Source organism: Actinia tenebrosa, unplaced genomic scaffold (genome assembly GCF_029948245.1).
Source record: "Actinia tenebrosa isolate PJP-AT-01 unplaced genomic scaffold, QUT_ActTen_1.0 PGA_scaffold1__47_contigs__length_23844297, whole genome shotgun sequence".
In the NCBI taxonomy this organism is placed as follows: domain Eukaryota; kingdom Metazoa; phylum Cnidaria; class Anthozoa; order Actiniaria; family Actiniidae; genus Actinia; species Actinia tenebrosa.
The window spans coordinates 5,435,722-5,459,284 of NW_028292578.1; the positions used below are offsets into that span (position 1 = coordinate 5,435,722).

Sequence of the window (23,563 nt, forward strand, 5' to 3'; positions counted from 1 at the left end):
TTTTGTCATCCAAGCCACGGCGGGGGTCTAATCATTTGAGCATATTTCTGTTGGTCGTTTTGACAAAACTGCTCGATTTAAGGGGGTAGGGTCACGTGACCTGTTAGTCAAAGTCGCCCATTTGATCAAAAAACTAAAAACATACACTGATCTCTGAATCTTTAATGCATAATATTATTCAGGTGGTCAAAATCACCCTTGTCAAGACAAATCCACATTTACAGTAACGTATGTGACCAATATCTCTATCAATAGTTTTATCCCTTAATTTCTACATTAACATCTATACATCTGTTAGGCTTTCCCGGTAAGAAGTTCCACAAGGCTAGTTACTATGGTACCGAAGTGTGCGTCGTCAATTTCCACATTTTGCATACGTTTTCTCTTTGCACTGGATTCAATCACGTTAGATCCAGTACCAAATAAATTCATGGCCATATTCATTGCATTATATTACTTATTTCTCAGCTGTTTTTCTCTTTATTACACAATTATATCGTAGTTTTAATACGTTCAGTTTCACAAAAACCAAAAAAAGAATTCAAAAATAATTTTGTGCATTTGCTTCGTAACCCCGGCTATTGGTCGAGAAACCTATCGAGGAACATCGTAATACTAACCTTTCAGATAGAAACGTACCTTGTCTAGACCTAGTAAACCTTTCTCGTGATTTCTCTGATGTTTGACAGCTTTATATACCCCCTGCATTGCTTTCCAAGAGAAATTGTTCTGGGGAACAATGAAATAGGCCCTCTTTGCTTATGTAAAAAAATCCATTGTTTTGTCCCCCAAAACAATTCCTCTCGGGACTCTGTGTAAGGTGAATTTACCCATTTTTATCAACTGTCAGCTTTGTATCTACTTTCGGCTAGAGATTCTATAATGCTCACATTTAAAAGATTTAGTAAATGAATTCATATTTACAATAAATAATATTCTTTGTCGACAATGAAACCGCCTTATGCCTCGCTATGACGGTCTGTATCGCTTGTATTAGTGTAATAATCGTGGTAAAAACAATGCGCCATTGAGCTTCAGCCTCTGTCTTTTACAGTGGGCACAAAACATTCGGAGAAAATAAATCTTGAAGTAAAAACATTTTTAATTAGTAACAGTTGAGCTTCAGCTGCACCAAATAACTATGCTTTTTAACTCACTAAAAAGTCAAAGCCTGTAAATAATGTCTGTCGCAGTTTTTTTTTTCTTTAGTACACTACACACGAAGCAACTTCTGCGCACAACAACCATGCATCCAGGGCAATTTTGGGGGTGTTCAAACTTTCTCTACAACGAGACAATACACCCCTTTCCTAGAGGAATTGTTTTGGGGACAAATAATAGGCCGTCTTTTCTTGGCAAAAAAATCTATTGTTTGGTCCCCCAGAACAATTCCTCTCGGAACTCATTGCAGGGGTTCTAAAATCTGCGACACCAATTTCATTCTCAGAACCTGCGTTACTCTTGGTGTGTTGACCAAGTTTCTGAGGATGAGATTGTTCTCCGATACGTTATGCCGTCGATGAATCTCCGCGCAACTGTTCGGTCGAATCCAGAACGAATTAGCCAATCAGCGAGCATTTTGTTCGTAGCTCAATCTTTCCTAGTTCCAGGTTTTCAGCTCGACAAACAACACCTTTTACTCAAAAATAAAGAAAATAAAACTTCCGCGGAAAGATCATTTACCAAATATCTTTTTGATTTGTATTTTTCCTGTTGTTGTTGGTGGAACATGTTTCGTTTTGAAAAGAGATGAAAGAAAATACTAGTAAATTTTCGCGGTGACAAACAATGCATTGCGTGCCTAGATTTCAAGTAGCTTAGATTCTAAGTAATCTGGATGCCACGCATGCGCAGTGAATTGCAGCCTGTGAGCTAGCCTACAAAGACACTAACAAAATAGTGCCGCTATATATTTTAACATAGATGTGTGGCAAAAGCCATTACTGTGGACTATCCTTATGGATACATAAGTATATTTCGTAAATTGATTATATCTCTATAAGTATATTAAGATATTATTTATTATGTACATTAATATTTACAAATATTTGATCCAATGGTTTCTATCTTTCGCTTGCTACAAATCCGATTCGTAGTTTTGAAATAGAGATGTTTCGTTGACCTTCACTTGTCTTTGTACATCAATGCAGCATCATTTTCCCTTACTCCTAGCCCGAAACCCTCGTTAATATTGATTATTTGTTTTAGCTAATATCCTATTGTATTTTTGAGGCACCCAGGCGGCGAAGACAGACCACTTCAAAGACGACGGCCACGTGTACCTGATACGGTCTCAAGTCGAATGATCACCTGGATCTCTAGCTTTAAGACAGTACAAAAGGGTTCCCAGAATCAAGGCTGATTGGGTCAGTGTTCTCTGCACGTTGTATTTGATCACCATTTTCATTATCACAGCTTGCTCCCAGCTTGTGTTTAAGGTATCACGGCATGTTTCCAGCTAATTTGCCATAATTGAGCTAATTATATCTATCTCAATGTGTTAAACCTAATCAGTTCGATTAACACGTCTCAGGAGTCACGTGGAATTGGCAGAACACACAGTTACCTGTAATGGCGTTTTAATTTGATTTTTGTTGTCTGATTTATTCATAATTGACTAATAGTAGACTTACCCACCGCTGCGACTGAGTCTTTGATAACTTCCGAAATATTCAAGCCATTTAACCACAGAAGTGTTCGGCTCTCATTCTTGTTTATCGATGCATGGTCTAAGCATGGTGATAAGTTCTTCAATTCCTCGTTGTTAAACAATAGAATTGTGAAGATTATTTTCTATGGATTCCCAATCCATTTTCGCACATTCGAATAAAACTGGAATAGCATTCTCGGATACCAAGGTATTTCGTCTTCTGTGTTGAAAAAGTTTGGGAAAATTCTCGCCAGAAATCGCACGGGGAACATTGTCCAGTGCGAAATGGTTTCACTAGGAAAAACAGCATAGCATGACACGACTATATCCTCCACAAGGATGTTGCCAGTTTCAGTGAGGGGTGCAAATACTCCTGATAATTCACTCGCGCTTATAGAAGTTATTCGTCGCATACCGACGCTGTGATCATGAGGGTGTGAGGTATTCCGTATATATATGTAGTCTCCAACTGCTAATTGGTTAGCATATACCACACTTGCCTGCTGTGTTTGTTGGTTTAATCTATAGATCAAATGGGTCGGTGTGATTACGAGTTTTTTGTCGTTGTGGTTCAGGGTACTGATGATCAAATACTTGCTTCGTAGGTTTAGATTTCGGTGGAAAAACATAATCACTGGATTGTAGGTGATTTTTCCATGATCATCTAAGGTCGCCACCCGATCTCCTATCTTTAAGTCCTTCATCAAGACTGTCATTCCACTCTGTAACCGGACTGAAGAATTGGAATGGAAGCATCCGGTTTGGGCTGGTTTGGTTTCCAAGTCAGGTCCTGTTCAAAAAGGAAAATATTTAATGAATCATAGTAAAATGTATATAGGTCTAGAAAAATCCCCTCATTTTATATTTTATCAAATCCCGAATCCCTCTCTAGGCTGAACAAAGTCCGGTCAACTTACAACTAACTTACAGCTAGATTGAACCCTGAAACAACCTTTGGGTTGATCCGAAAGTCAGGGCATGACAAACTCACGGATTGAACCCTTAAACAACCTCTGGGCTGATCAAAGTCCGGGCACGGCTAACTTACAGCTAAATTGAAAAACAACCTTTGGATTGATCCGAAAGTCAGGGCATGGCAAACTCACGGATTGAACCCTTATACAACCTCTGGGCTGATCTGAGTCAGGGCACGGCCGGTGTGAATAACAACATCGTATCTAAGGCTTTCCTAATCCTAACCCCCCTCCCCCTTGCATAAACTATATACTACACTATTCTAGATAATTTAATAAGCCTGCTTTCAAGGTCATACCAATTGCTCTCACGGACGCATGAATGTAGTTTTTACTTGAGTATGAAACCCAGTCAAACCCGGCATTAACTGCAAGACGTCCAAGTATCGGGTACTTCTTTTGGTCCAAGTCTGATGTTTGAATGTCTATGGCTCGTCCTTCATAATGTAGAGTAAGAGGGTGTCTCCTTTTTCTCTTCTCTTTGCCAGCATAGTACGCCTTTATCACTCTAACTTTGACCCTACCGTCCCATTGTCTTATGACCCCACGAATCAGGTTTTTCAACTTCTCCGCGCAACGCTATGAAAAGAATAGAAGAAGGAAGTTGTCAGTAGGGGAGGTAATGGATGGATGGATGGATGGCTGGCTGGATAGACGGATGGATGGATGGATGGATGGATGGATGGATGGATGGATGGATGCATGCATGCATGCATGCATGCATGGATGCATGGATGGATGCATGGATGGATGCATGGATGGATGCATGCATGCATGCATGCATGCATGCATGCATGGATGCATGGATGCATGGATGCATGGATGCATGCATGCATCCATCCATGCATGCATGCATGGATGGATGGATGCATGGATGGATGGATGGATGGATGCATGGATGGATGGATGCATGGATGGATGCATGCATGGATGCATGCATGGATGGATGCATGGATGGATGCATGGATGGATGCATGGATGGATGATAGCAACATACCGGAGTCATTCTTTTATTATCGTTCGTTTCCCCATCTTCTTTAAAAATAACGTCTGTATTAATTTCCACTTTCAAAGCCTTGTACTTCGGAGAACCTCTTCTTACAGGGCCTTCAGAAGAACCACTTGCAGCAGCTGACGATTCTTCCGCATCTGGTAATCTTTGAGTTTGTTTCATCCCGACCTTCCTTCCTATGGGTCGTACCTTGTTCGTCGTACCGGGCCCACACGTTCCTCCGCCATGAACAAGAAGAAACAGCAAAAGCAGACCTATTCTAATATTCCTGAGGGCTCGGATAGTGCTGTTCTTTCTTTTCCCCCACATTTTCTGTCTGTTAAAATATTCCATGGAATGATACGAAATTTGTGCTGGAAAATCTTGGTGTCACAGTTTTGGATATGATCGTGAGCTGAACCCTGTAAAAGCGGATAAGATAACGTTTACCAAACAATTAACCCCTTGGCATCTATATACCATACACTATTAAATAAAACAATAGAACATTCGATTTTTTTCTTATCTGGATTTGTCATAAGTTCAAATTTAGCCGACAAGTCAAAAATCCATCCATGTTGGATGGATAAACAACGATGATGGCGGCGAAGGCGCCGATCTTTTACAGAGAGACACCGCTCAGGCAAACTTAATTCAAACCATACTGCCTGACCTTTATTGGTGTTTGATTGTATGCATTTGAAAGGTAATTTTGGAACTGCTGTTTTTGAGACATTTTAACCACGAAAGAAAAAGCTTGATATTTGGGTAATGTGATCGATCACATAACCTTTTAGTAAAAAGTCGTTTTTGGCACTGAGAAGTAACATACACTTTTCACAATGAAGTATTAATTAGTAACTAACGTCCATTCATAGACTTCATAATGCTACAACGCGAAATTAAATAATATAACAGCTTATCTTTCTCCGAGTTTATCGATACACAGTTACTGTACAAGAGAAATAGCAAGTGACATTTAAAACTGGGATCAGCTGAAGATCCCGCATTAATTCCTCAATCTAGACAAAGAATGCTCGCAGATCAAACCCTGAAACAACCTCTGGGCTGATCTAATAGATCAGCCCAGAAAATTCAGGGCACGGCTAACTCACAGATCGAACCTTGAAAAAATTATGGGCTGATCTAAGTTAGGGTACGGATAACTTATTGCAGATCGAGTTTAAATTTAATCGACTATTTCAATTAATTATATTTCATTACATAATACAAAATCTGTTCTGATTCTCCTAGATTTAATTAGGAAAGGTTTAAGGACATCGCGTGGTGGTTTACTAAGCCGACAAGACACCTCTTAAAGGAAGTCCCTTGGTTTTCAAACTTAAGGAAGTATACATTGTACGTTTTTGTCTCAACTTCCTGAAGTAACCTTAACTCTTTTGAACCAAAGACAGGCCAAATGATTTAAAAGAACAAAATGTGATTTTCGTTCACTATTGTTGTATGTCGTATATACACTCACCCCCACTGAAGTGGTTTGACTTCACGACTAGAAGCATTTATTTTTTCATTCTCTATCATAGCTCTTTTTGTTTTTCCCTCTTTCACTGATGCACTGATCTGATGCTAGATCCAGTAACTAGACCAGAAAATTTTTCCAAACGTATTTATAATCAAATTCATATTCTGCTCTGCTCTTTTTAAGTTTATTCAAGATTTCGAGCTATCCCATGACCCTATCCGTGACAAGACCCCACTTTTTCTAACTTACTTGCTACTGTTTCATACAAATTATAAAGTATTTTGGTCGGTTTTTGGCCCCTTTACACTTTAATATCAAGGCATTTAGGAAAGCTTAGATTCACACATGTATTCAAGAAAAAATACTCTACGGTCTACAGAATCTACTCTTACAACTTAAAGGTTTAAACCACCTTATCTCCAGAGTAAATGAGTCATGATAACTTCAGAGTAAATAAGTATAAAAGAGCTTAGATTAAGAATCTGATAGATAAATATGATTTGAAAATGGATCTTTTCAACCTACGCAAGCTCAAAATGCTTTAAGGAAACGTGTTTGTTTACATAACGTTTATAGAAGTTCACATATTACTATGAAGCATACTTCCCACGCCGGATTTAGTGAAAGTATTAATGCCAGCGCGCTAAATTTAAGCTTAACATCATTGCTAATGATTTGAAATGATATACGTATCTGGCACTACTATACTTGAGTGTGCAATTATTGTATATATGTAAATGTTTATGAGTAAAGCAATTTCTTTGCACACATTTTTAAGTTCCACTTACTGAAGGTGTCAAAAGAGTGTCCTTTGAAAGAGGTTGAGTACCCCAAGTGAAAACCTTCTTTCGCCAATCCCTTGGATTAGTTGAATCAGTGTTCACAAACGGTATTTGAGCTAAATAGTAAGCCACACAGACGACACAACAGAAACAATCAACATGGTAGATGAAACTAGTCTAAAAAACTGACGTTAATTGATTCTTTCTCCCAGCGTGTTCCCGCGCAAATAGGCGACCAACTGCGGCACCTGTGGAGACCTTTTTCTGATTTCTAATTGTATATACACTCTGTTACCGACTGCTAAAAACCATTTGGAAAGATTAGGACTCAAAAACCATCCTCTAAGTTTCCTTTCTGAGGTCTGCTCCTTACCTCATTTCTCTAAAGAGTCGAAAAGATAGCGACCAAAAATAAAAAATGGGAGTTCCAAGCTAGCGAGGCAGTTAATTCAAAAACATTAATCAAACGCTTGTATCATAATCAAATCTGACAACTCACTGTTTGTTTTTTAGATTGATATAAATAATCAAAAAATAAAGCGCTCTTGGCTTAGTGTTAGAAACCGTTGTCTATAATACAACAAACGACGACTAAAACTTACTATCAACAGAGATGACTACTTTAAAGCTTTTAATGCCAAACATAAGAAAAATATCTCGCTAAATTTGCTTTGTTCTTTCTATTAATAAGCTGGCTGCATTTTCACGTTTTTAGAAGGCTGTATTCCTATGAAACAAGCTTCTGACGGGCACTCCCTGTCGCATATAAATTAGAGTTGATCAGCTACCAGAAATCAATACAACCGGCACAGTTACAATACATACCGAACTTTTTTGCATATAGACAGCACTTTTATTCCGTTGTATAATTTTTTTCATCATCCCTCCTGCCGTGTGTTCGACCCTGGTAACTGTTATTTTGGTAGATAAAAACGCCAGGCGTATATCATCCCATTCAATCCATCATGTTGTTCATTTGGCTGATCAAATCTAATCAACCGGCTGTTTTGACGGTCAATGTCACCACAGGAAGACCATCTCGTTATTTCTGGCACTCATTTTTATCCGATAATGAAGTTAAAGTACTTTACTAAGGCCGGGATAAGCTTAATTGAAAAAATCAAAATTTTGAGATAAAAATTTCTTGTCCCAGACAACACCTCTCCGGTCGCAGCAGCAATGAGAAGGTAAACAGATAAACAGATAAACACCAAACACCGGGCACATAGCTGGTTAAAGTGCCGGATCAAGGATTTTAAAGATGGAGGTTCCAACATGGCCGCCACGCCGAGAAAGCTGGTAGGATTGGTACAAAAGGGGGTTCCAATTTCACTCTACTGAGCGTAAAGAACAAGATCTGACAAAAGGGTTGTTCCATGGAACCCACGGGACCACCCTTGGATCTGCTGCCACTAGGCCACCAAAGCCGGCATAACTGACCCCTGAATCTTTGGCCATAAAGATTCAAATCTCGTATAGCCGACATCAAGTATTGTAGGAATGTGTTTCACGCACGCGATCCATGCAATACCGTATATAGATGGCTACACTATAACCACGGGGAAAAGGAAGATCTATTTCATCCATTTTTTAGGCTAAACTAAGACAAGCATTGCGAAAAAACGATGGAGGATGAAACAGTGAACCACCGTGACTGCTGATCGACTAATCTGGAATTAAGAAAATTTATTAAACTTGTTCACACCCTGTTTAGCTCAGCTTTTCGCTAAGTCGATAAAGAACCTCTATTCAACTTGTACATTCCTGTTGGGGATTTGATGTACTTTATATTAGATTAACGACCTCTTTATCCAGAATAACTGTTCGTTTCCGCTTCGTAATCTAGAATAACTTGACTTGATAAACTTTGATTCTAAGACAAGGATGAAGACCCTGGATTATGAGAGACAATCCTAGATCAGTCTTATTGGTGCCGCATGTGATAAATTGAAAGGTACCCATCTATGCTTAAGTATATATGGTGTTAATCACCTCAATAACCTTAAAATGAAAAGCAGAGCTCCTAAATAATGCCTTTCTCTTCACTTGATTGGACTTTAAACTAAGTTTCAAGATATAATATAATGTACTGCAAAGGTGCAAAATACGGCATAAAATCAGTGTCCTAAACATCCTTCTCTAGATCTGTAATTAATTCATATTTCCGTGATTTCGAAGTTCTGAATTTAACAAAGCTCTAAGCTGGCTGCATGGGTTATAGGGCAATATGGGGGACAAATGCTGCAAATATTAAGAAACGCACGAGTAATTGCTGCATTAAACGAGCTGCTGCGAACATGAAACGATTTGTTGCATGTTAATCGATAAACTGGGCGAGCTGTTAGCCGATTGGAACTGACTTTCACCTTAATTATAATTTTCAAAAACACGATTCTCAACTTATTACGAATTCTAGTCGATTTAAGGTAGTTCTGGACCTTTGCTACTGCGCATCCACTTCGCGCATCTCGTCTTTTAGGCCATTCTTCTTTAATAATTTCAATTTGACGTGTTTGTCTTTCGGCACAAAATAACTTCGTGGTACTTTAAATTGCTTATCATCACAGATTAAATGCCCTAAATAGTATTTTTAGTTTTTACCTTTTTCTTTTTTGCTTTTTTTCTATAAGAGGCAGGATTTGGGTACTTATTGTGCGGGGGGACTGGGAAATGATGGCCCCTTTGGGTAAACATGCAGTAGACCATATAAACAGAAATAATAGCAATATATAGAGAGAAAATAGTTAGTAAACGTTTCCCAGGAGGCATCATTTGCAAATCAGGAACGAACACTGGATTTTCCCATCGTTATTGTTTACTTAACTGTTAATGCTGTATATAAAGAAAAAAAAAAAAAAAAAAAAAAAAGAATTAGGCAGTCACTCTTACTAAAAAAAATATTGCGAAATTGATATTAATATGCATTTTAAAAAATCAGAAAAACTTATATGGATACGATGGGGTTCGAACCCGCAGGCTGAAATTAAAAAAAAAAAATCGATTCAATTGTGCCATACCCCCGAGACATCCGCAGAGCTGAGGCGGCGTATGGACTTCGGACCTGACGGCGATTAAATCCTTCTGCCCTTGGGTGTACGAATTACGCAAGGAAATGTTCTAGGCGAAGCATCAGGGGAGAGACCAGCCGGCCCCCAGACCATATCGGCTAATCCCTTGCATCTCTGCCACGCACGGAATCGGTTGAAAAAATACTGTTAAAAAGTCTAGTCTATTCGGTGCATTGTTTTCACGCCCATTGTTATACAGATTCATCTGTAACCGTGGTCCAGTGGAAAAAACGTGGACTTCAGTGATACTGAGTCAAGTCCGGTTGAGCGAAGGTAGTACCTGGATGGGTGACCTGAAACTTATGTCTATTGGAAAAAAACGTCACAAGTTTTTTTTTTCTTTTTTCTTTTTCTTTTTTTCTTTTTTCTTTTTCTTTTTTTCTTTTTTCTTTTTTCTTTTTCTTTTTTTCTTTTTTCTTTTTCTTTTTTTCTTTTTTCTTTTTCTTTTTTTCTTTTTTCTTTTTTTCTTTTTTCTTTTTTTTCTTTTTTTGTTTTTTGTTTTTGTTTTTTTGTTTGTTTGTTTTGTTTTGTTTTGTTTTGTTTTTGTTTTTGTTTTTGTTTTTGTTTTTGTTTTTGTTTTTGTTGTTGCTGTTGTTTTTTTGTTTTTGTTTTTGTTTTTGTTTTTGTTTTTGTTTTTGTTTGTTTTTGTTTTTGTTTTTGTTTTTGTTTGTTTGTTTGTTTGTTTGTTTGTTTGTTTGTTTGTTTGTTTTGTAACTTTCAATCGAATGCAATCCGTTTTAGTTGAGAAATGAAAATTAAAAACTGCCGGGCATTTTACATGAGCAATTTGTCTAAAGTAAGACAAACACGTCAAGCTTTTCTAGAACTCAGTTCCATTCGGTAAACTTACAAAAACCCTTGTATCAAGGGTCAAGGGAGAGACCTAACAGACTCTACTGACATGTGATACCAGGAATCGAACCTGAGACCCACCCTATGCAGGCGGAATGGACTACTTTGACGATGCGGCGGCCATCTTGGATCGCAAGGTATTATGGGGTGTCCAGGGGACAAATAAAGCTTTGTTGCGGTAATGATGTCAATTGATATTGACAGCTTACCACAAAAGATGAATTAAGACAGCACATTGATCACCTTTACCCATAAAAGAAAGACAAATACATGAAACTCTATATTTTTTACGTCATCTTTGTTTTGTTTCGCCCCCTGGCAAGATGGCCACTGTATTCTCGAAGTAGTCCATTAAGGCGAATAGATATCAAAGACAAGGCAACCGTCCATAAAACAACTATAAACTCAAGGTAAATGGTAGTCCTTGCAAATTCATCCTTGGATAATTCAGAAAACTCTTTAGTCTGCTGGTCTTGACCTACATACATGTCTAGCTAGCTAACACAGGTCAGAGTTACTAAAAGTCTTTTCGTACAGTAACGATCCCTTAGCCAAGATATTTTTTTATCCTGGATTAGCCTCATTTGCACTTGTAATAAGATAGTGTTAAAGCGACTTAGCTCGTTCAAGCAAACACACCTTACTCCTTTAAACTTGTTTGGAATTTGTATTCTTTTATCAGAGTATAAATCATTGTGGAAACGATCAATAATTACGCATTTTTTATGGCCAGTTTACTAAAACCATGCACGAGGCAATGAATAATTACTGGTGGGATTGAGAGTAACGGAAGTAATGGCAAGGATGACGGTAGTGATAATAGTGATGATAATGAGGATAGTGATGGTCATGTTTAAGCATGAGAAGACACGTGAATACATATGGATATAACTCAAGCAAACAAACTCATCATGAAAATGACACGTGGTCTGTAATGGGAATACAATACGGCTAGGATGAAAGAAAGAAAGAAAGAAAGAAAGAAAGAAAGAAAGAAAGAAAGAAAGAAAGAAAGAAAGAAAGAAGAAGGAAGGAAGGAAGGAAGGAAGGAAGGAAGGAAGGAAGGAAGGAAGGAAGGAAGAAATAGTACCAGGGAATACCTTGCCTCATGTTAGCAATTCTCTTAATGTTCCTTGTACGCGGGTTATCTTTGAAAAGATAATTGTTACAGACGATTTGCGGAAATCAGGGGAAAATTTACGCCCAAAGTCAAAGGTCTGTTGCTTGGGAAAATACGTTATGGCATCGCGCACTATGCGAGTAGATTTAGGTAAGTCTCTTCCTAACAATTCAATCTGTGAGTTAGCCTAGCCTGCGTGCAGTCAATTAGAGGCCGGCTGCACGCAGGCTAAGTTAGCCGTGCCCTAACTTAAATCAGCTCAGAGGTCGTTTCTGTGAGTTAGCGCCGTGCCCTGACTTTGATCACCCGTCCGATAAAACTGAAGTTCGCGCCGAAAGTAGTAAATCTTGGTATCAACAATGCACAGCTCAGTCCTAAGCTTTCACAGAACGCATTTCGAAGACGGCTCAGTCAGTTTAGACAAAAATACACAAGAACGTAATATAGGGTTTTTTAAGATGATGCCTTTTGTGCCATTTTTACACTAATGATGTCAATGGTCAATGAAGAGAATCTAAAAAGTTCAAACTACGCTCCAACACTTGACATGAGTCGATCGGGTCACGTGGATGCCGTTCTGTGCGTCAAGGCGCGAATAGAAAAAGTTTTAAAAACTATCGAATTAAGACGGAGATTTTTTATACAAGCAAAATAATAATAATAATAATAATAATAATAATAAAATATGTAACTGTTATTACCAATATTATTATTAATAATTTCAACTTAACACTTTGAGTGTGGAGAGTACACGTGTCTGGTTAGCTAAAGCGGAAAATGATTTGCACAATAGCCGTCTTTTAAGCTTAAAAGAATAATGGCTATTTCCGGATTGAAAGCAGAAACGCTGAACATCAACTAGATAGATAAAACATCGCAGCCATAGGCTGAATTACGTTTATATACAATAAAAAGGGATATGTATATATATAAACTACCATGGTTTTTCGAGAAAATTCACAACGCGCTTGCAACTACATATTATTTTCCTTCCTAGCTTCGTCATCTGCTTCGGTTATGTGATTTAATACCTTCATTATACCCCTTCTCATTTATTTTAATGAATCACAGATCGCAAAAGTTTAGTTCTGAATGTCGGCATTATAAAATCTAATTCATTGGATTGAACTGAGCATTCCAAGCAGAACGCAGACAACTCGTAAATAGTGTAATTAGTGCTGGCGGGTCGGATAACATTAACCAATTAAAATTCCATTAAAATAAAGTGAAGTTTTGCTAGCATCTTCAAAGAAATTTCGAAGACCTTTTTAATTATTTATTTATTTTATTGTGTGTTTTTTTCTTTCACAACGATCTTTATTTTGCAACAATTTTGCCTGTATAAAACTTAAAGCAGCAGACGCATTAATTAAGTACTCGCTCAAAAAGGAAAAAAAGCATTGTAGCTCACATAGAATTTAGAAACTGTGTCGTTGTTCGTTTTTCGGATAAAAGAAAAGTTGTTTTCTGTGATAAATTCGCAAGACAACCCAGCCCAAAAATGAGTGAAGCCGAAAAATGCTAATAAAATTTAATTTGCAAATGAGTTCATTATTGGCTAGGTACATTTGCGGCTCTCCTCTGGCGGAAAAACGTTTCACTCTGGTTGAATGCGATTGCCATCTAAGTCAGCGTTTAACAGACTTATCAAGTTAAACACCCTGATTAAGTTATGTGTCCTGGGTTATCGCACTACTTTGTTTATGATATGAACTACGATAAATATTTTTTTGTTAATACTAAGTGTTTTTAAAAAAACAATGTTTAGTGAAGCTATGTGCGAATTCATCCTCTCGAGTTGGATAAAGTGAAACGCACAGTTCTTCCAGAAAAAGATAAAGGAATTATCGTAAAAAATATTTGGAGATCGAGCATTTGACAGGACTTACAGATATAATACAGATGTGTGTTTAGTATGGATTGTATTAGATGATACACGCAAGTTATGGCGGGCTTGGTACGTATAGTTAGTAGTTTCATACATCGGAATGATTTCTAATCGAACGATAAGTTCGATGCAGTGAAGGAATACTAGAGAAGAGGAATAACGATTCAAATCATATATATTCCTGATAACGAGATAAAAAAATACGAAAATACGCCTTTCGTTTAGATACTATTTACCTACGCCTGACCGAAACACTACGGGCGAGAAACGACCCCATCACGGCCACCTATCTATCTTCAGAGTAAAAATAGACAACTTAAAAACAAATCAAAATAAAGACAATTTACTAGGCAAATGAGCACGATTTTTAGAAGAAAAAAACTTAGATAAGTGACAACGAAATGCCGTAAAATTTGCTGCAAAAAAGGCGAAGTGAAAACGGACGTAAATTAGGGTAAAGCGAACGTTTCATATAACGAGACATCGGATTATAGCGTTGTGATAAGGCCTGAGGTGACATTCCCACATATATCTCACGATTCTCTCAGCACCACCGACCACCATATCATGAAGAGATCAGACGATATGATAAAAAGATCAGGTGGTCGAAGGATTATGATCATCGGTCGACCTTTCAAGACCGGCCACGACTGACCAAGATGTTATGGAAGGGTCAGGCAATATATAATAGGTGAGGTGGTCGGATGGCAGGATCATCCGCGTTCACTCAACCATGCCACGGCCGACTAGACACTTCGGCTTGATCTAGTAAGTGAACTTCTGGAAACATCCAATGCAAAATCTAGTCAGCCGGATTTTGCGAATTCTATGATAAGCTTCAGTTTAAGCGACACATATTTTTAAAATAAATCTTATCAATTTGAATATTTGTCAGTTTCAGGGAAACTCAATGAATGGTTGCAAAAATTTGTCTCTTGAGGAAACTTGCTTTAAGACACAGAACTTTTTTCAGAAGTTTTCCAAAGTAAAATGTGTTCAATTCATTAGTTCGTGCACCCTGCCTCGCAACATACCACCATGCCAAACATCGGTAAATTGTCAACTACACAAAGATTCCAAAAGAGTCCCAATATTTTGTCGACCTATGAAGGAGATCAACCTTAAATGAGACAATTATGATCTTCGTGGGATAGAATCTAACTAATGTTTCGTATTTAGAGCTACCCAAGACTAATGGTGCTTACCATTTAAACTAATCCATCCGGTTGGACATTCATTCGCTAATGGAAAGAAAAGAGCGGGAAACTTCAGTGAGATGCGAAAAATGGTACACGCGTCTACGAACCGAAAAGAGCGGGAAAAACGTATTACCCAATCGGAAGACCGAGTTTTCCATAACTTTTCTATTGGAATGATACATACCATTTATTTTCCAACCGGAATTTCCGGTTTTTCTGGGAAAATGGTAAGCAACCTTGGCATTGGTCTTCCAAGTAAAGTTCCGGGTTAGAAATGTTTTTCATTAAAAACATAAATGGTATTAGCTAAAGATTGTTCTAAACTGATCGAAATATGTGTTCATTGAGAGCAGTGGCGAAAAGCTATACGGAATCACTCGTGAAATCATAATGATGTCCCATCGAAAATATTTTTAATAAAAGTGAGTTTTTCTACAGTACTTCGACGTGCAATAATGTATAAACCGATCCACTTTTGACCCCTTTTTCCGTCCGTTTCCTATTGAGCAATGGAAGAACGAAATAGAGGTCTCTAAACGACCTTCAGTTCCAGGTCTTTAAGTTTGTTGCCTTTATTGTTTAGAGCTGATAAAGTGTCGACGATAGAGTAGTTTAAGTGCTTCAAATTTATTTCCGATCATACACGCGCCAGTTTTGAGACAACGATTGGAATCTCTCGACCAAAGAATAACTTCATTCTCAAATTCCGAAATAAGCTCAGTTACCTCTCTAAACGGCTTAAAAATGAGCTTATTAGCTTACAGATATCGCCCATTAACTACGACTAACATGTATAAAATTGCCGACATTCTTCTTGTGAGCAACAAGAAATCTTAGCTTGAGAATCGATTTCTATCATTTCTGAGGCACCAAACTCTCTTTTATTATAAGTGAGCACTTTTAAACACTAACAATTTCTTGAAATTCCTTTACGTTTTGCAAGAGACTTTCGAATAACTACAAAGCGTCCAAAAACCTCAAACGCGTTTCTTTCGAGTATCAGGAAGAAAGACTGCGCGAAAAGCCGGTGATATAGGGATGCGTCTGGAGACACTTAACATTATTCCGTAACCTATTTTTCCCATGCACATTCTGAAACTGAGCTTTTGTACACTGACTTGAGCCATAAGCAATCTTCAAACCATTCTTGAAAATGCATGCAAACGGACAAAAGTTTTTTGCTATTGAAACGCTGTCTATATTGACGGATATCAACTTTGCTAAAAATTAAAGAAGAACGACTGATTCTCTGGATGATTAAATGGCAACAATTTGATACAAACTTTAGTGTCGAAGATGTTGATGGATATGGAAATCCTTATCGGTAATGCAGGCCTAGGGAATGGTTGTGATTATATAAACAACAAGCCACTCTGCGCATGAACACAGAACGGGATCTCTTTTCTAGTTAGATTTAAAACGTGCGTCGAAATTCTTTATATTTTATTTGGAGTTTCGATTTTCATCCGCGCTTCAAATCGCGCGCAAACAAAGTAATTTCTTCAATTTCTCTCGAGTGTGCATGTTTTCGCGTTCGTATTATTATATGACACCCGGGTTAACATCTCTGAACTTGGAGTTTATTTTTGCACAACCTCAAAGTAGCCGCGATCGAACTGCGCTCGCCGCAAGTACATCTGAACCAGCGGTCAATGATAATTAAGGATGATCGATGAACTTTTTTCCAATTTGGGACGAAATTTCACATTCTCGCTAAATACGTGAGAGAGATGTGGCTTTTATGATAACACCGAGGACTAAACCGTGAAATCTCTGACTTTTTTTTCTCTCGCTTAAGTGAATCGTCTTATGTTTTAGTACTGATCTCTGCGATTTTCTTTTGAGTCTGTTTTGAATTTGTTAAAAGTAACAATTGTATAGGTTATGAACAAAGTGAAAATTGTTTTATGTGATATGCATCCGGTCTGAGTTATGTACAATAGGTTTGAACAGTAACTATGCGCTGATTACTTGGATTTAACTTCAAAAACAAACGGGCTAAAACTCGTAGAAAGCCTACTACAGATCTGCGCAACGAATTGACGAGGTTTAGTTCGGAGTGTCTCAAGGCTATCAGCCCATCTCTTGTGCGTTGAGGTATTCCTGGGCTCGATAGAACTTCAAAAATATATTAGCAGCCCATACTGACATCTTAGGATTGCTAAGGAGAATATTCTAAATCAAAATAAATGATAATAATGTATTTACCTGAATGTAAAGATGATTCGGTGTTAAGTGGAATGAAGCTTTAATGGCGCGTGTCTATCCTGTTGGCAGATCTTTTGAAAACTAAGCAGAGAATGATGAATGCTGCACGCCTTTTTCGGCGATACATTTCCCCGGCACACACGTTTAGTTCATCTGATACTTCTACTAAGACTGAGCATATGAGACGCGGCTTAAATACTGGTTAGAGAACTCTGAGTTCCACCCGCTTTTTTTATCGTAATTTGCCTCGAGACATGAAAAAGAACGCAGTCAGGTCGATCTCCATACACATTAGTACCGACCAACTACATATGAGTGGTTTCCAAAAAAGGCCTCTTGGTTAGCATCGAGTCTGATGGAGGATTTATATGACAAGTTTGAAGATTTCTTTAATTGGCAGGTCATGGCGGTTATCAGCACACATTTTTCCGTTCTGATAATGTGCTCTCTTAATATGATAGCTGCACAACGCACTTCTGAGATTTTGGGCTCGTAGTCCGAAGATTACAAGGGCAAAACTTTAATTGCCGGTTTTTGTTCAATTAGAAACACTGAGCCCTCGACCCTAAGGCTTTGTTGTCTCCTATAGGAAACCGTTTTGTTTAATTCATGAATGGAAGCACTGGACTTATCACAAACCCCTTAGGCTCCAAATCCTGGTTGCAGCTTTGCTTCTTTAAAGAGCAAATTAAAATTAAAATTTCTTCGAAAAAAAAATAAGATAACGTCATTGAACTAGACTAATTTGAAGGATCTTTGTTACACTTATGCCGTCATGTGGGATATTAGAGAAGTCGGGCTTAATTGGTTAGAGCGTCGATACTAAGCACCAATCAGCGTCATTTTTGTGATTTAAACAGGAACTATACAAACTGTTTGGGGATGTCTATCTCTTGTTTGCGTTGTTGCCAATGTCCATGAATATAAAACTATTCCTGGTGTTTTACACTTTTACAATCCTTGATTTTCTCTAGTTGATATGCACCACACCCTGTTTTAAACTTAGCTGGGTGATATATTGGTGAAAAAACTAGTTTGTAATACTACAACTATATACTACTACTACTACTACTACTACTACTACTACTACTACTACTGCTGCTGCGGCTGCTTAGTGCTGCTGCATACTGCTATAATAATACTGTTACTGCTACTTCTACTGCTAGTGCTACTTCTTACTACAGCTACTACCATGCACTCCTGCTACTGCTACTGCTACTGCTACTGCTACTGCTACTGCTACTGCTACTGCTACTGCTACTGCTACTGCTACTGCTACTGCTACTGCTACTGCTACTGCTACTGCTACTGTTACTGCTACTGCTACTGCTACTGCTACTGCTACTGCTACTGCTACTGCTACTGCTACTGCTACTGCTACTGTCGCTTTTCTTTCTTTCTTTCTTCATTCTCCCTTTTTTTGCTCCCAGTCAACATTCATACAAATACTACACCAAGAACACTACATACGAAGCTTAGCTTTTTGCAATATTTCCTTTTGCGACCTCGATCAGTTACTACACGATGCATGATTCTTTTTATAAGGTTACCAGAAAAATGGTTTACTACTCTGATACGACAGATAAGCGCCATTTATTTAGTGTGCAAACTCACCTTAAAAACAGCCAAGAGTTTTCATTCGCCTTTTCACAGCAACCACGGTACAGCAACTGAGGCTAGAAAATCAGTACGTAAGTTATCCTCTTAGCTCGTTTTCCAAAGCAAAAGACAACACAATATATCTCGGTGCTTCTCTATCTAAACCTCGTCAGCCCTCCATTAGCTGGCTCCAAGAGTTCTGACTCCTTCTACTAAGAAGTCTTTGATTCAAACCGTTTTCAAAGGGCTAAAGAGATAACATAGCATGAGTATTGCCTTATTCATGAAGGTGATAAGATGATAACTCCGATTTTCAGACTAAGCAACACACCAATTAGAAGTTGAACTATAGATTTTGGTTAACAAGAACACGAGCATAACCTTGGCAAATGAGACAGCTTTAATCTCGAGATCTATATAACGATTTTTTCTTATTGAATCTAGTTTGCTGTAATTACGACAGTAATAGGATTACTGAACGTGTCGTTTAGATTATGATTTTTGGCGCTTTTAACAAGTATAGCGAATAAAAAAGAAAGCGAAAAATACTTTAAGACAATCATCGCGGCTTTAGCAACTAAATTCCCTCAAAAATTCTTATTCCATTCCATTAGTATTCTGATTGCTTTTATGATACCATGCGAGACAACATTTTACATTTTTATTTTGAAATGCTAATAAATAAATAAATATAAAATTGTGATTTAAAAAAAAAATAGCTTCATAGAAATGGGCTATTAAAGTAATTTTCCGTGATCGATGACAACATCTGTTTAGACCATTAAGAGGCCACATGCCTACTTCTACTACATGCCCACGCGCAGACAACGTTGAACTAACCGCTTTTTAAACAGCTGAACAATTAAGAAGACCAGATACTTCTCTCTAGTGGTGCTACAATTAAATATATCTTAATACACTACACATTACAGTGTTTTTATTGAACTAAGGAGAATTATATTTATTGTAGTACGGAAACTGAGCGTGGGTACAGAACAGATTCCATTCTACGTTTGGCTCTAGACAATATACCACAGCTGGTGCACAGATCTTTTCTACAAATGACAGTAAAGTACGGGCTGTGAGTGTATGCTGTGGTCATAGGTTCTATTCCCGGACTCGGTGTCGTATGTGGGTAGAGTTGTTTGTTGGTTCTCTCCTGTGCTTCGAGGGTTTTTTCTCCGGGTTCTCCGGTTTTCCTCCTTCCGCAAAAATCAACTTCTAAATTTTTATTTCGTCAAGGAATCGAAGGAGTCGCACGTTTCGGTTACCTCTTGGCTATTTTAGGTGCTCTATTCTAGTGAAACAATTTAATTGATTTCAATTTATCTATTAATTTCAATTTAAAATAAAAACGGCAACTTTTCAGAGTTTTTTTGAGTTTCTTCGAACGACCACAGGAAAACTGATCTGTAGTGGTCATTGATTATTGGCGAGCACTGAAAGAACAGGACCGCATCGGAAGCCCTGGCAATCAATCCAGATATCTTGCTAGCAAAACGCAACTAGAGCGAAAAAATCGATTAATAATATTATTTCTCACATTTGATTGTTAATCTTTTCTGTTTCCTTCTCCTTGAATCTTAATTTGAGTCGAAACAACTGATAGATCGAGTTTAGGAAATACTACGAGAAAAAAGATCTCAACACAAAAGCTGCAAGTCTCAAAGAACCAACTAGAAAGCCTAGGTATTTCCCTCCACCTGAGGAAATGTCGGTCTATACGCCGCTTTGTATTCCATCAAGGCCAATGTGACGTTCGCATATCTATCCCGATATTCAATATCACAGCACAGATTCTGCAACTCATAAATTCCAAAAATCACTCATGAAACAGTGTGTTATAGTTCATTAGTTTGAGATCTCCACGATATAGTTGTCAAATCTCTCCTATACTGCATATCATTCTTTTCTTTGAGTGAGGTAGCTCCGCTGAATTTTGGTTTAATAGAGGTCATTAGTAAGATTACTTAGCTTATAGAAGATTATCGGGGAAATTTATCGAAATCAAGGAAAATGTCTAGAATAATGGCGACACCTTAAATACTAAACACAACGCAATCTTATTGATGTTTTCTTGTAGCTTAAGTAGGAATAAAGAATTTACCTCACGTATATCGAGGCTTCATAAACTTAATTTAAAAAACACACATTTTCGAGAAGCTTTCTTTTTTTCCGTGAAACTATTCAAAATCGAAATCGCCATTAAAAACTGTTGACGAATTTTGTGCTTTTTTCTCTCTCTAATTTTCTTACTGAGGACGGGTTTTTATCTTTATTACCCTCGATGAAGTTGGAAGTTTTCTTTATATTGTAGGAATTTCGATAGTTTCAAGCATTTTGAATTTCTGTCTCAACCCAGGCGAGTTCCCTAGCTCGTCGCTGATTGCTAATGGAGTCTGCGGTTAGTATCAATAACTATCCGATTGTTATCCACATTTTTATCTTTAGTGGTCGTGTCGAGAATATTATGTATAAACGAATACTATTTAACAATTTGTTGTTCAACACTTGCAGGGTTATATTTCATTGAAATAGTACTCGTCCAGCGATACTCGCGACTGCTACATACCTGAACACGAAAATGCGCACCTCAACTGATAAGTTGATGTTTGGCGCTTTAAAAAGGTACCTTTTAAGTCTAAACACTTCAAAGAGGTATTTTCATAGTATTAAAGAAATGATCAACTATTTTGACCTCATAAACGCTTCAAAGAGAAAAATTAATGGAGTGTTTATTGAGATTCGTGCCTTGAAGTTTTCCTTTGGTGATCCGCGCCATTTCGTAAAGACAGGGTCGGTTAAGGCGCGCGTAGCACGGTATCTCGTCAAAGATTATTGCTCCAGGCGAAATGCAATTTTTATCTTGATACTTCGTGCAGACTGAGGGTTTTCCAGCAGTAAAAAATTTGACTAATAGGCTTAATAACTGGTTTTGCACCATCACGTGCCCACGTCCATAATAAAGCTTCGGCTGTCTGTGGTTGGATGGCAGAACAATAAAATCCCATTGCTCTTGGGAATCGGAATTCTTTCTCATGCAAAACGATTGTTTTGTTCTTGCCATCTAACATGGCTGCCGTCACGTGATGGTGCAAAATTTTGTATATACATGTGACGTCGGAGCCACCATCGGCATCAGTAATCTTATGTGCATGGATGAATTTCCTCAGACCTTGAAATAGTTAGTAGACTTATATAAAGGTTAGTAAATATTATTTCATTCGTTTTTCTTTTGGGTCTATTTGACTATGAAACACTAATAACTAAAAACTATTTCACGGACTTAGGAAAATCACTCTATCAATGCTTAGATTTAGGCCACGTCAACACGTCTATGCAATTTCAAAAATGCTCCGTTTTTGTTTCGCCGAAAACTCATCGAAAACTTCGCGTCCACATTAATAGTATAGGTCCCTTTTTCAGACATCGCCACCTTGGAGTTTTCGAGTAGTCTTAAAGCCAAAAACGCATTGATCGAAAAGTATACATTTTCAAACGAAAACGTGTAAGTGTGGCATGTCAGTAAAATGACTGCAAAATTAGACATTTCGAATTTAGAAATATTTGTACAGGTAATGCCGAATAACCATAAAGGACCAAAATTAGAAATAGGGAAACTCACGGAGAGGTAACCCAATGCAACGTATGGATGAAGAGGTAACCCAATGACACGTATGGATCAAGAGGTAACCCAATGACACGTATAGATGAAGAAGTAACCCAATGTCACGTATGGATGAAGAGGTAACCCAATGACACGTATGGATGAAGAGGTAACCCAATGACACGTAGGGATGAAGAGGTAACCCAATGACACGTATGGATAAAGGGGTAACCCAATGACACGTATGGATGAAGAGGTAACCCAATGACACGTAGGGATCAAGAGGTAACCCAATGACACGTATGGATGAAGGGGTAACCCAATGACACGTATAGATGAAGAAGTAACCCAATGTCACGTATGGATGAAGAGGTAACCCAATGACACGTATGGATCAAGAGGTAACCCAATGACACGTATAGATAAAGAAGTAACCCAATGACACGTGTACATGGATGAAGAGGTAACCCAATGACACGTATGGATCAAGAGGTAACCCAATGACACGTAGGGATGAAGAGGTAACCCAATGACACGTATGGATCAAGAGGTAACCCAATGACACGTATGGATGAAGAGGTAACCCAATGACACGTAGGGATGAAGAGGTAACCCAATGACACGTATGGATAAAGTGGTAACCCAATGACACGCATGGATCAAGAGGTAACCCAATGACACGTAAGGATGAAGAGGTAACCCAATGACACGTATGGATCAAGAGGTAACCCAATGACACGTATGGATGAAGAGGTAACCCAATGACACGTATGGATCAAGAGGTAACCCAATGACACGTTTGGATGAAGAGGTAACCCAATGACACGTATGGATCAAGAGGTAACCCAATGACACGTATTGATGAAGAGGTAACCCAATGACACGTATGGATCAAGAGGTAACCCAATGACACGTATGGATGAAGAGATAACCCAATGACACGTATGGATCAAGAGGTAACCCAATGACACGTATGGATGAAGAGGTAACCCAATGACACGTATGGATGAAGAGGTAACCCAATGACACGTGTACATGGATGAAGAGGTAACCCAATGACACGTGTACATGGATGAAGAAGGGTAACCCAATGACACGTATGGATGAAAAGAGGTAGCATTAGTTACATAAGAGAACAGCTC

The 23,563-nt window shown here is 38.1% G+C and overlaps 1 protein-coding gene across 3 annotated transcripts; it reads right to left on the minus strand.

The window, feature by feature from the left end:
• Nucleotides 1-142: 142 nt before the first annotated feature.
• Nucleotides 143-18,931, minus strand: LOC116301663 (desert hedgehog protein A). Of its 3 annotated transcripts, none has more exons than XM_031710754.2 (4): nucleotides 18,830-18,931; nucleotides 4,622-5,037; nucleotides 3,924-4,203; nucleotides 143-3,440 (listed from the first exon to the last, which is right to left on the minus strand). In XM_031710754.2, exons 2-4 carry the CDS (start codon nucleotides 4,967-4,969, stop codon nucleotides 2,794-2,796), a joined length of 1,275 nt encoding a protein of 424 aa, XP_031566614.1. In that variant the 5' UTR covers nucleotides 4,970-5,037; nucleotides 18,830-18,931; the 3' UTR covers nucleotides 143-2,793. The 3 variants fall into 3 exon arrangements, with proteins under 3 accessions (XP_031566614.1, XP_031566613.1, XP_031566615.1); XM_031710753.2 differs by lacking the exon at nucleotides 18,830-18,931 and adding an exon at nucleotides 17,216-17,525; XM_031710755.2 differs by lacking the exon at nucleotides 18,830-18,931 and adding an exon at nucleotides 6,887-7,020.
• Nucleotides 18,932-23,563: the final 4,632 nt, after the last annotated feature.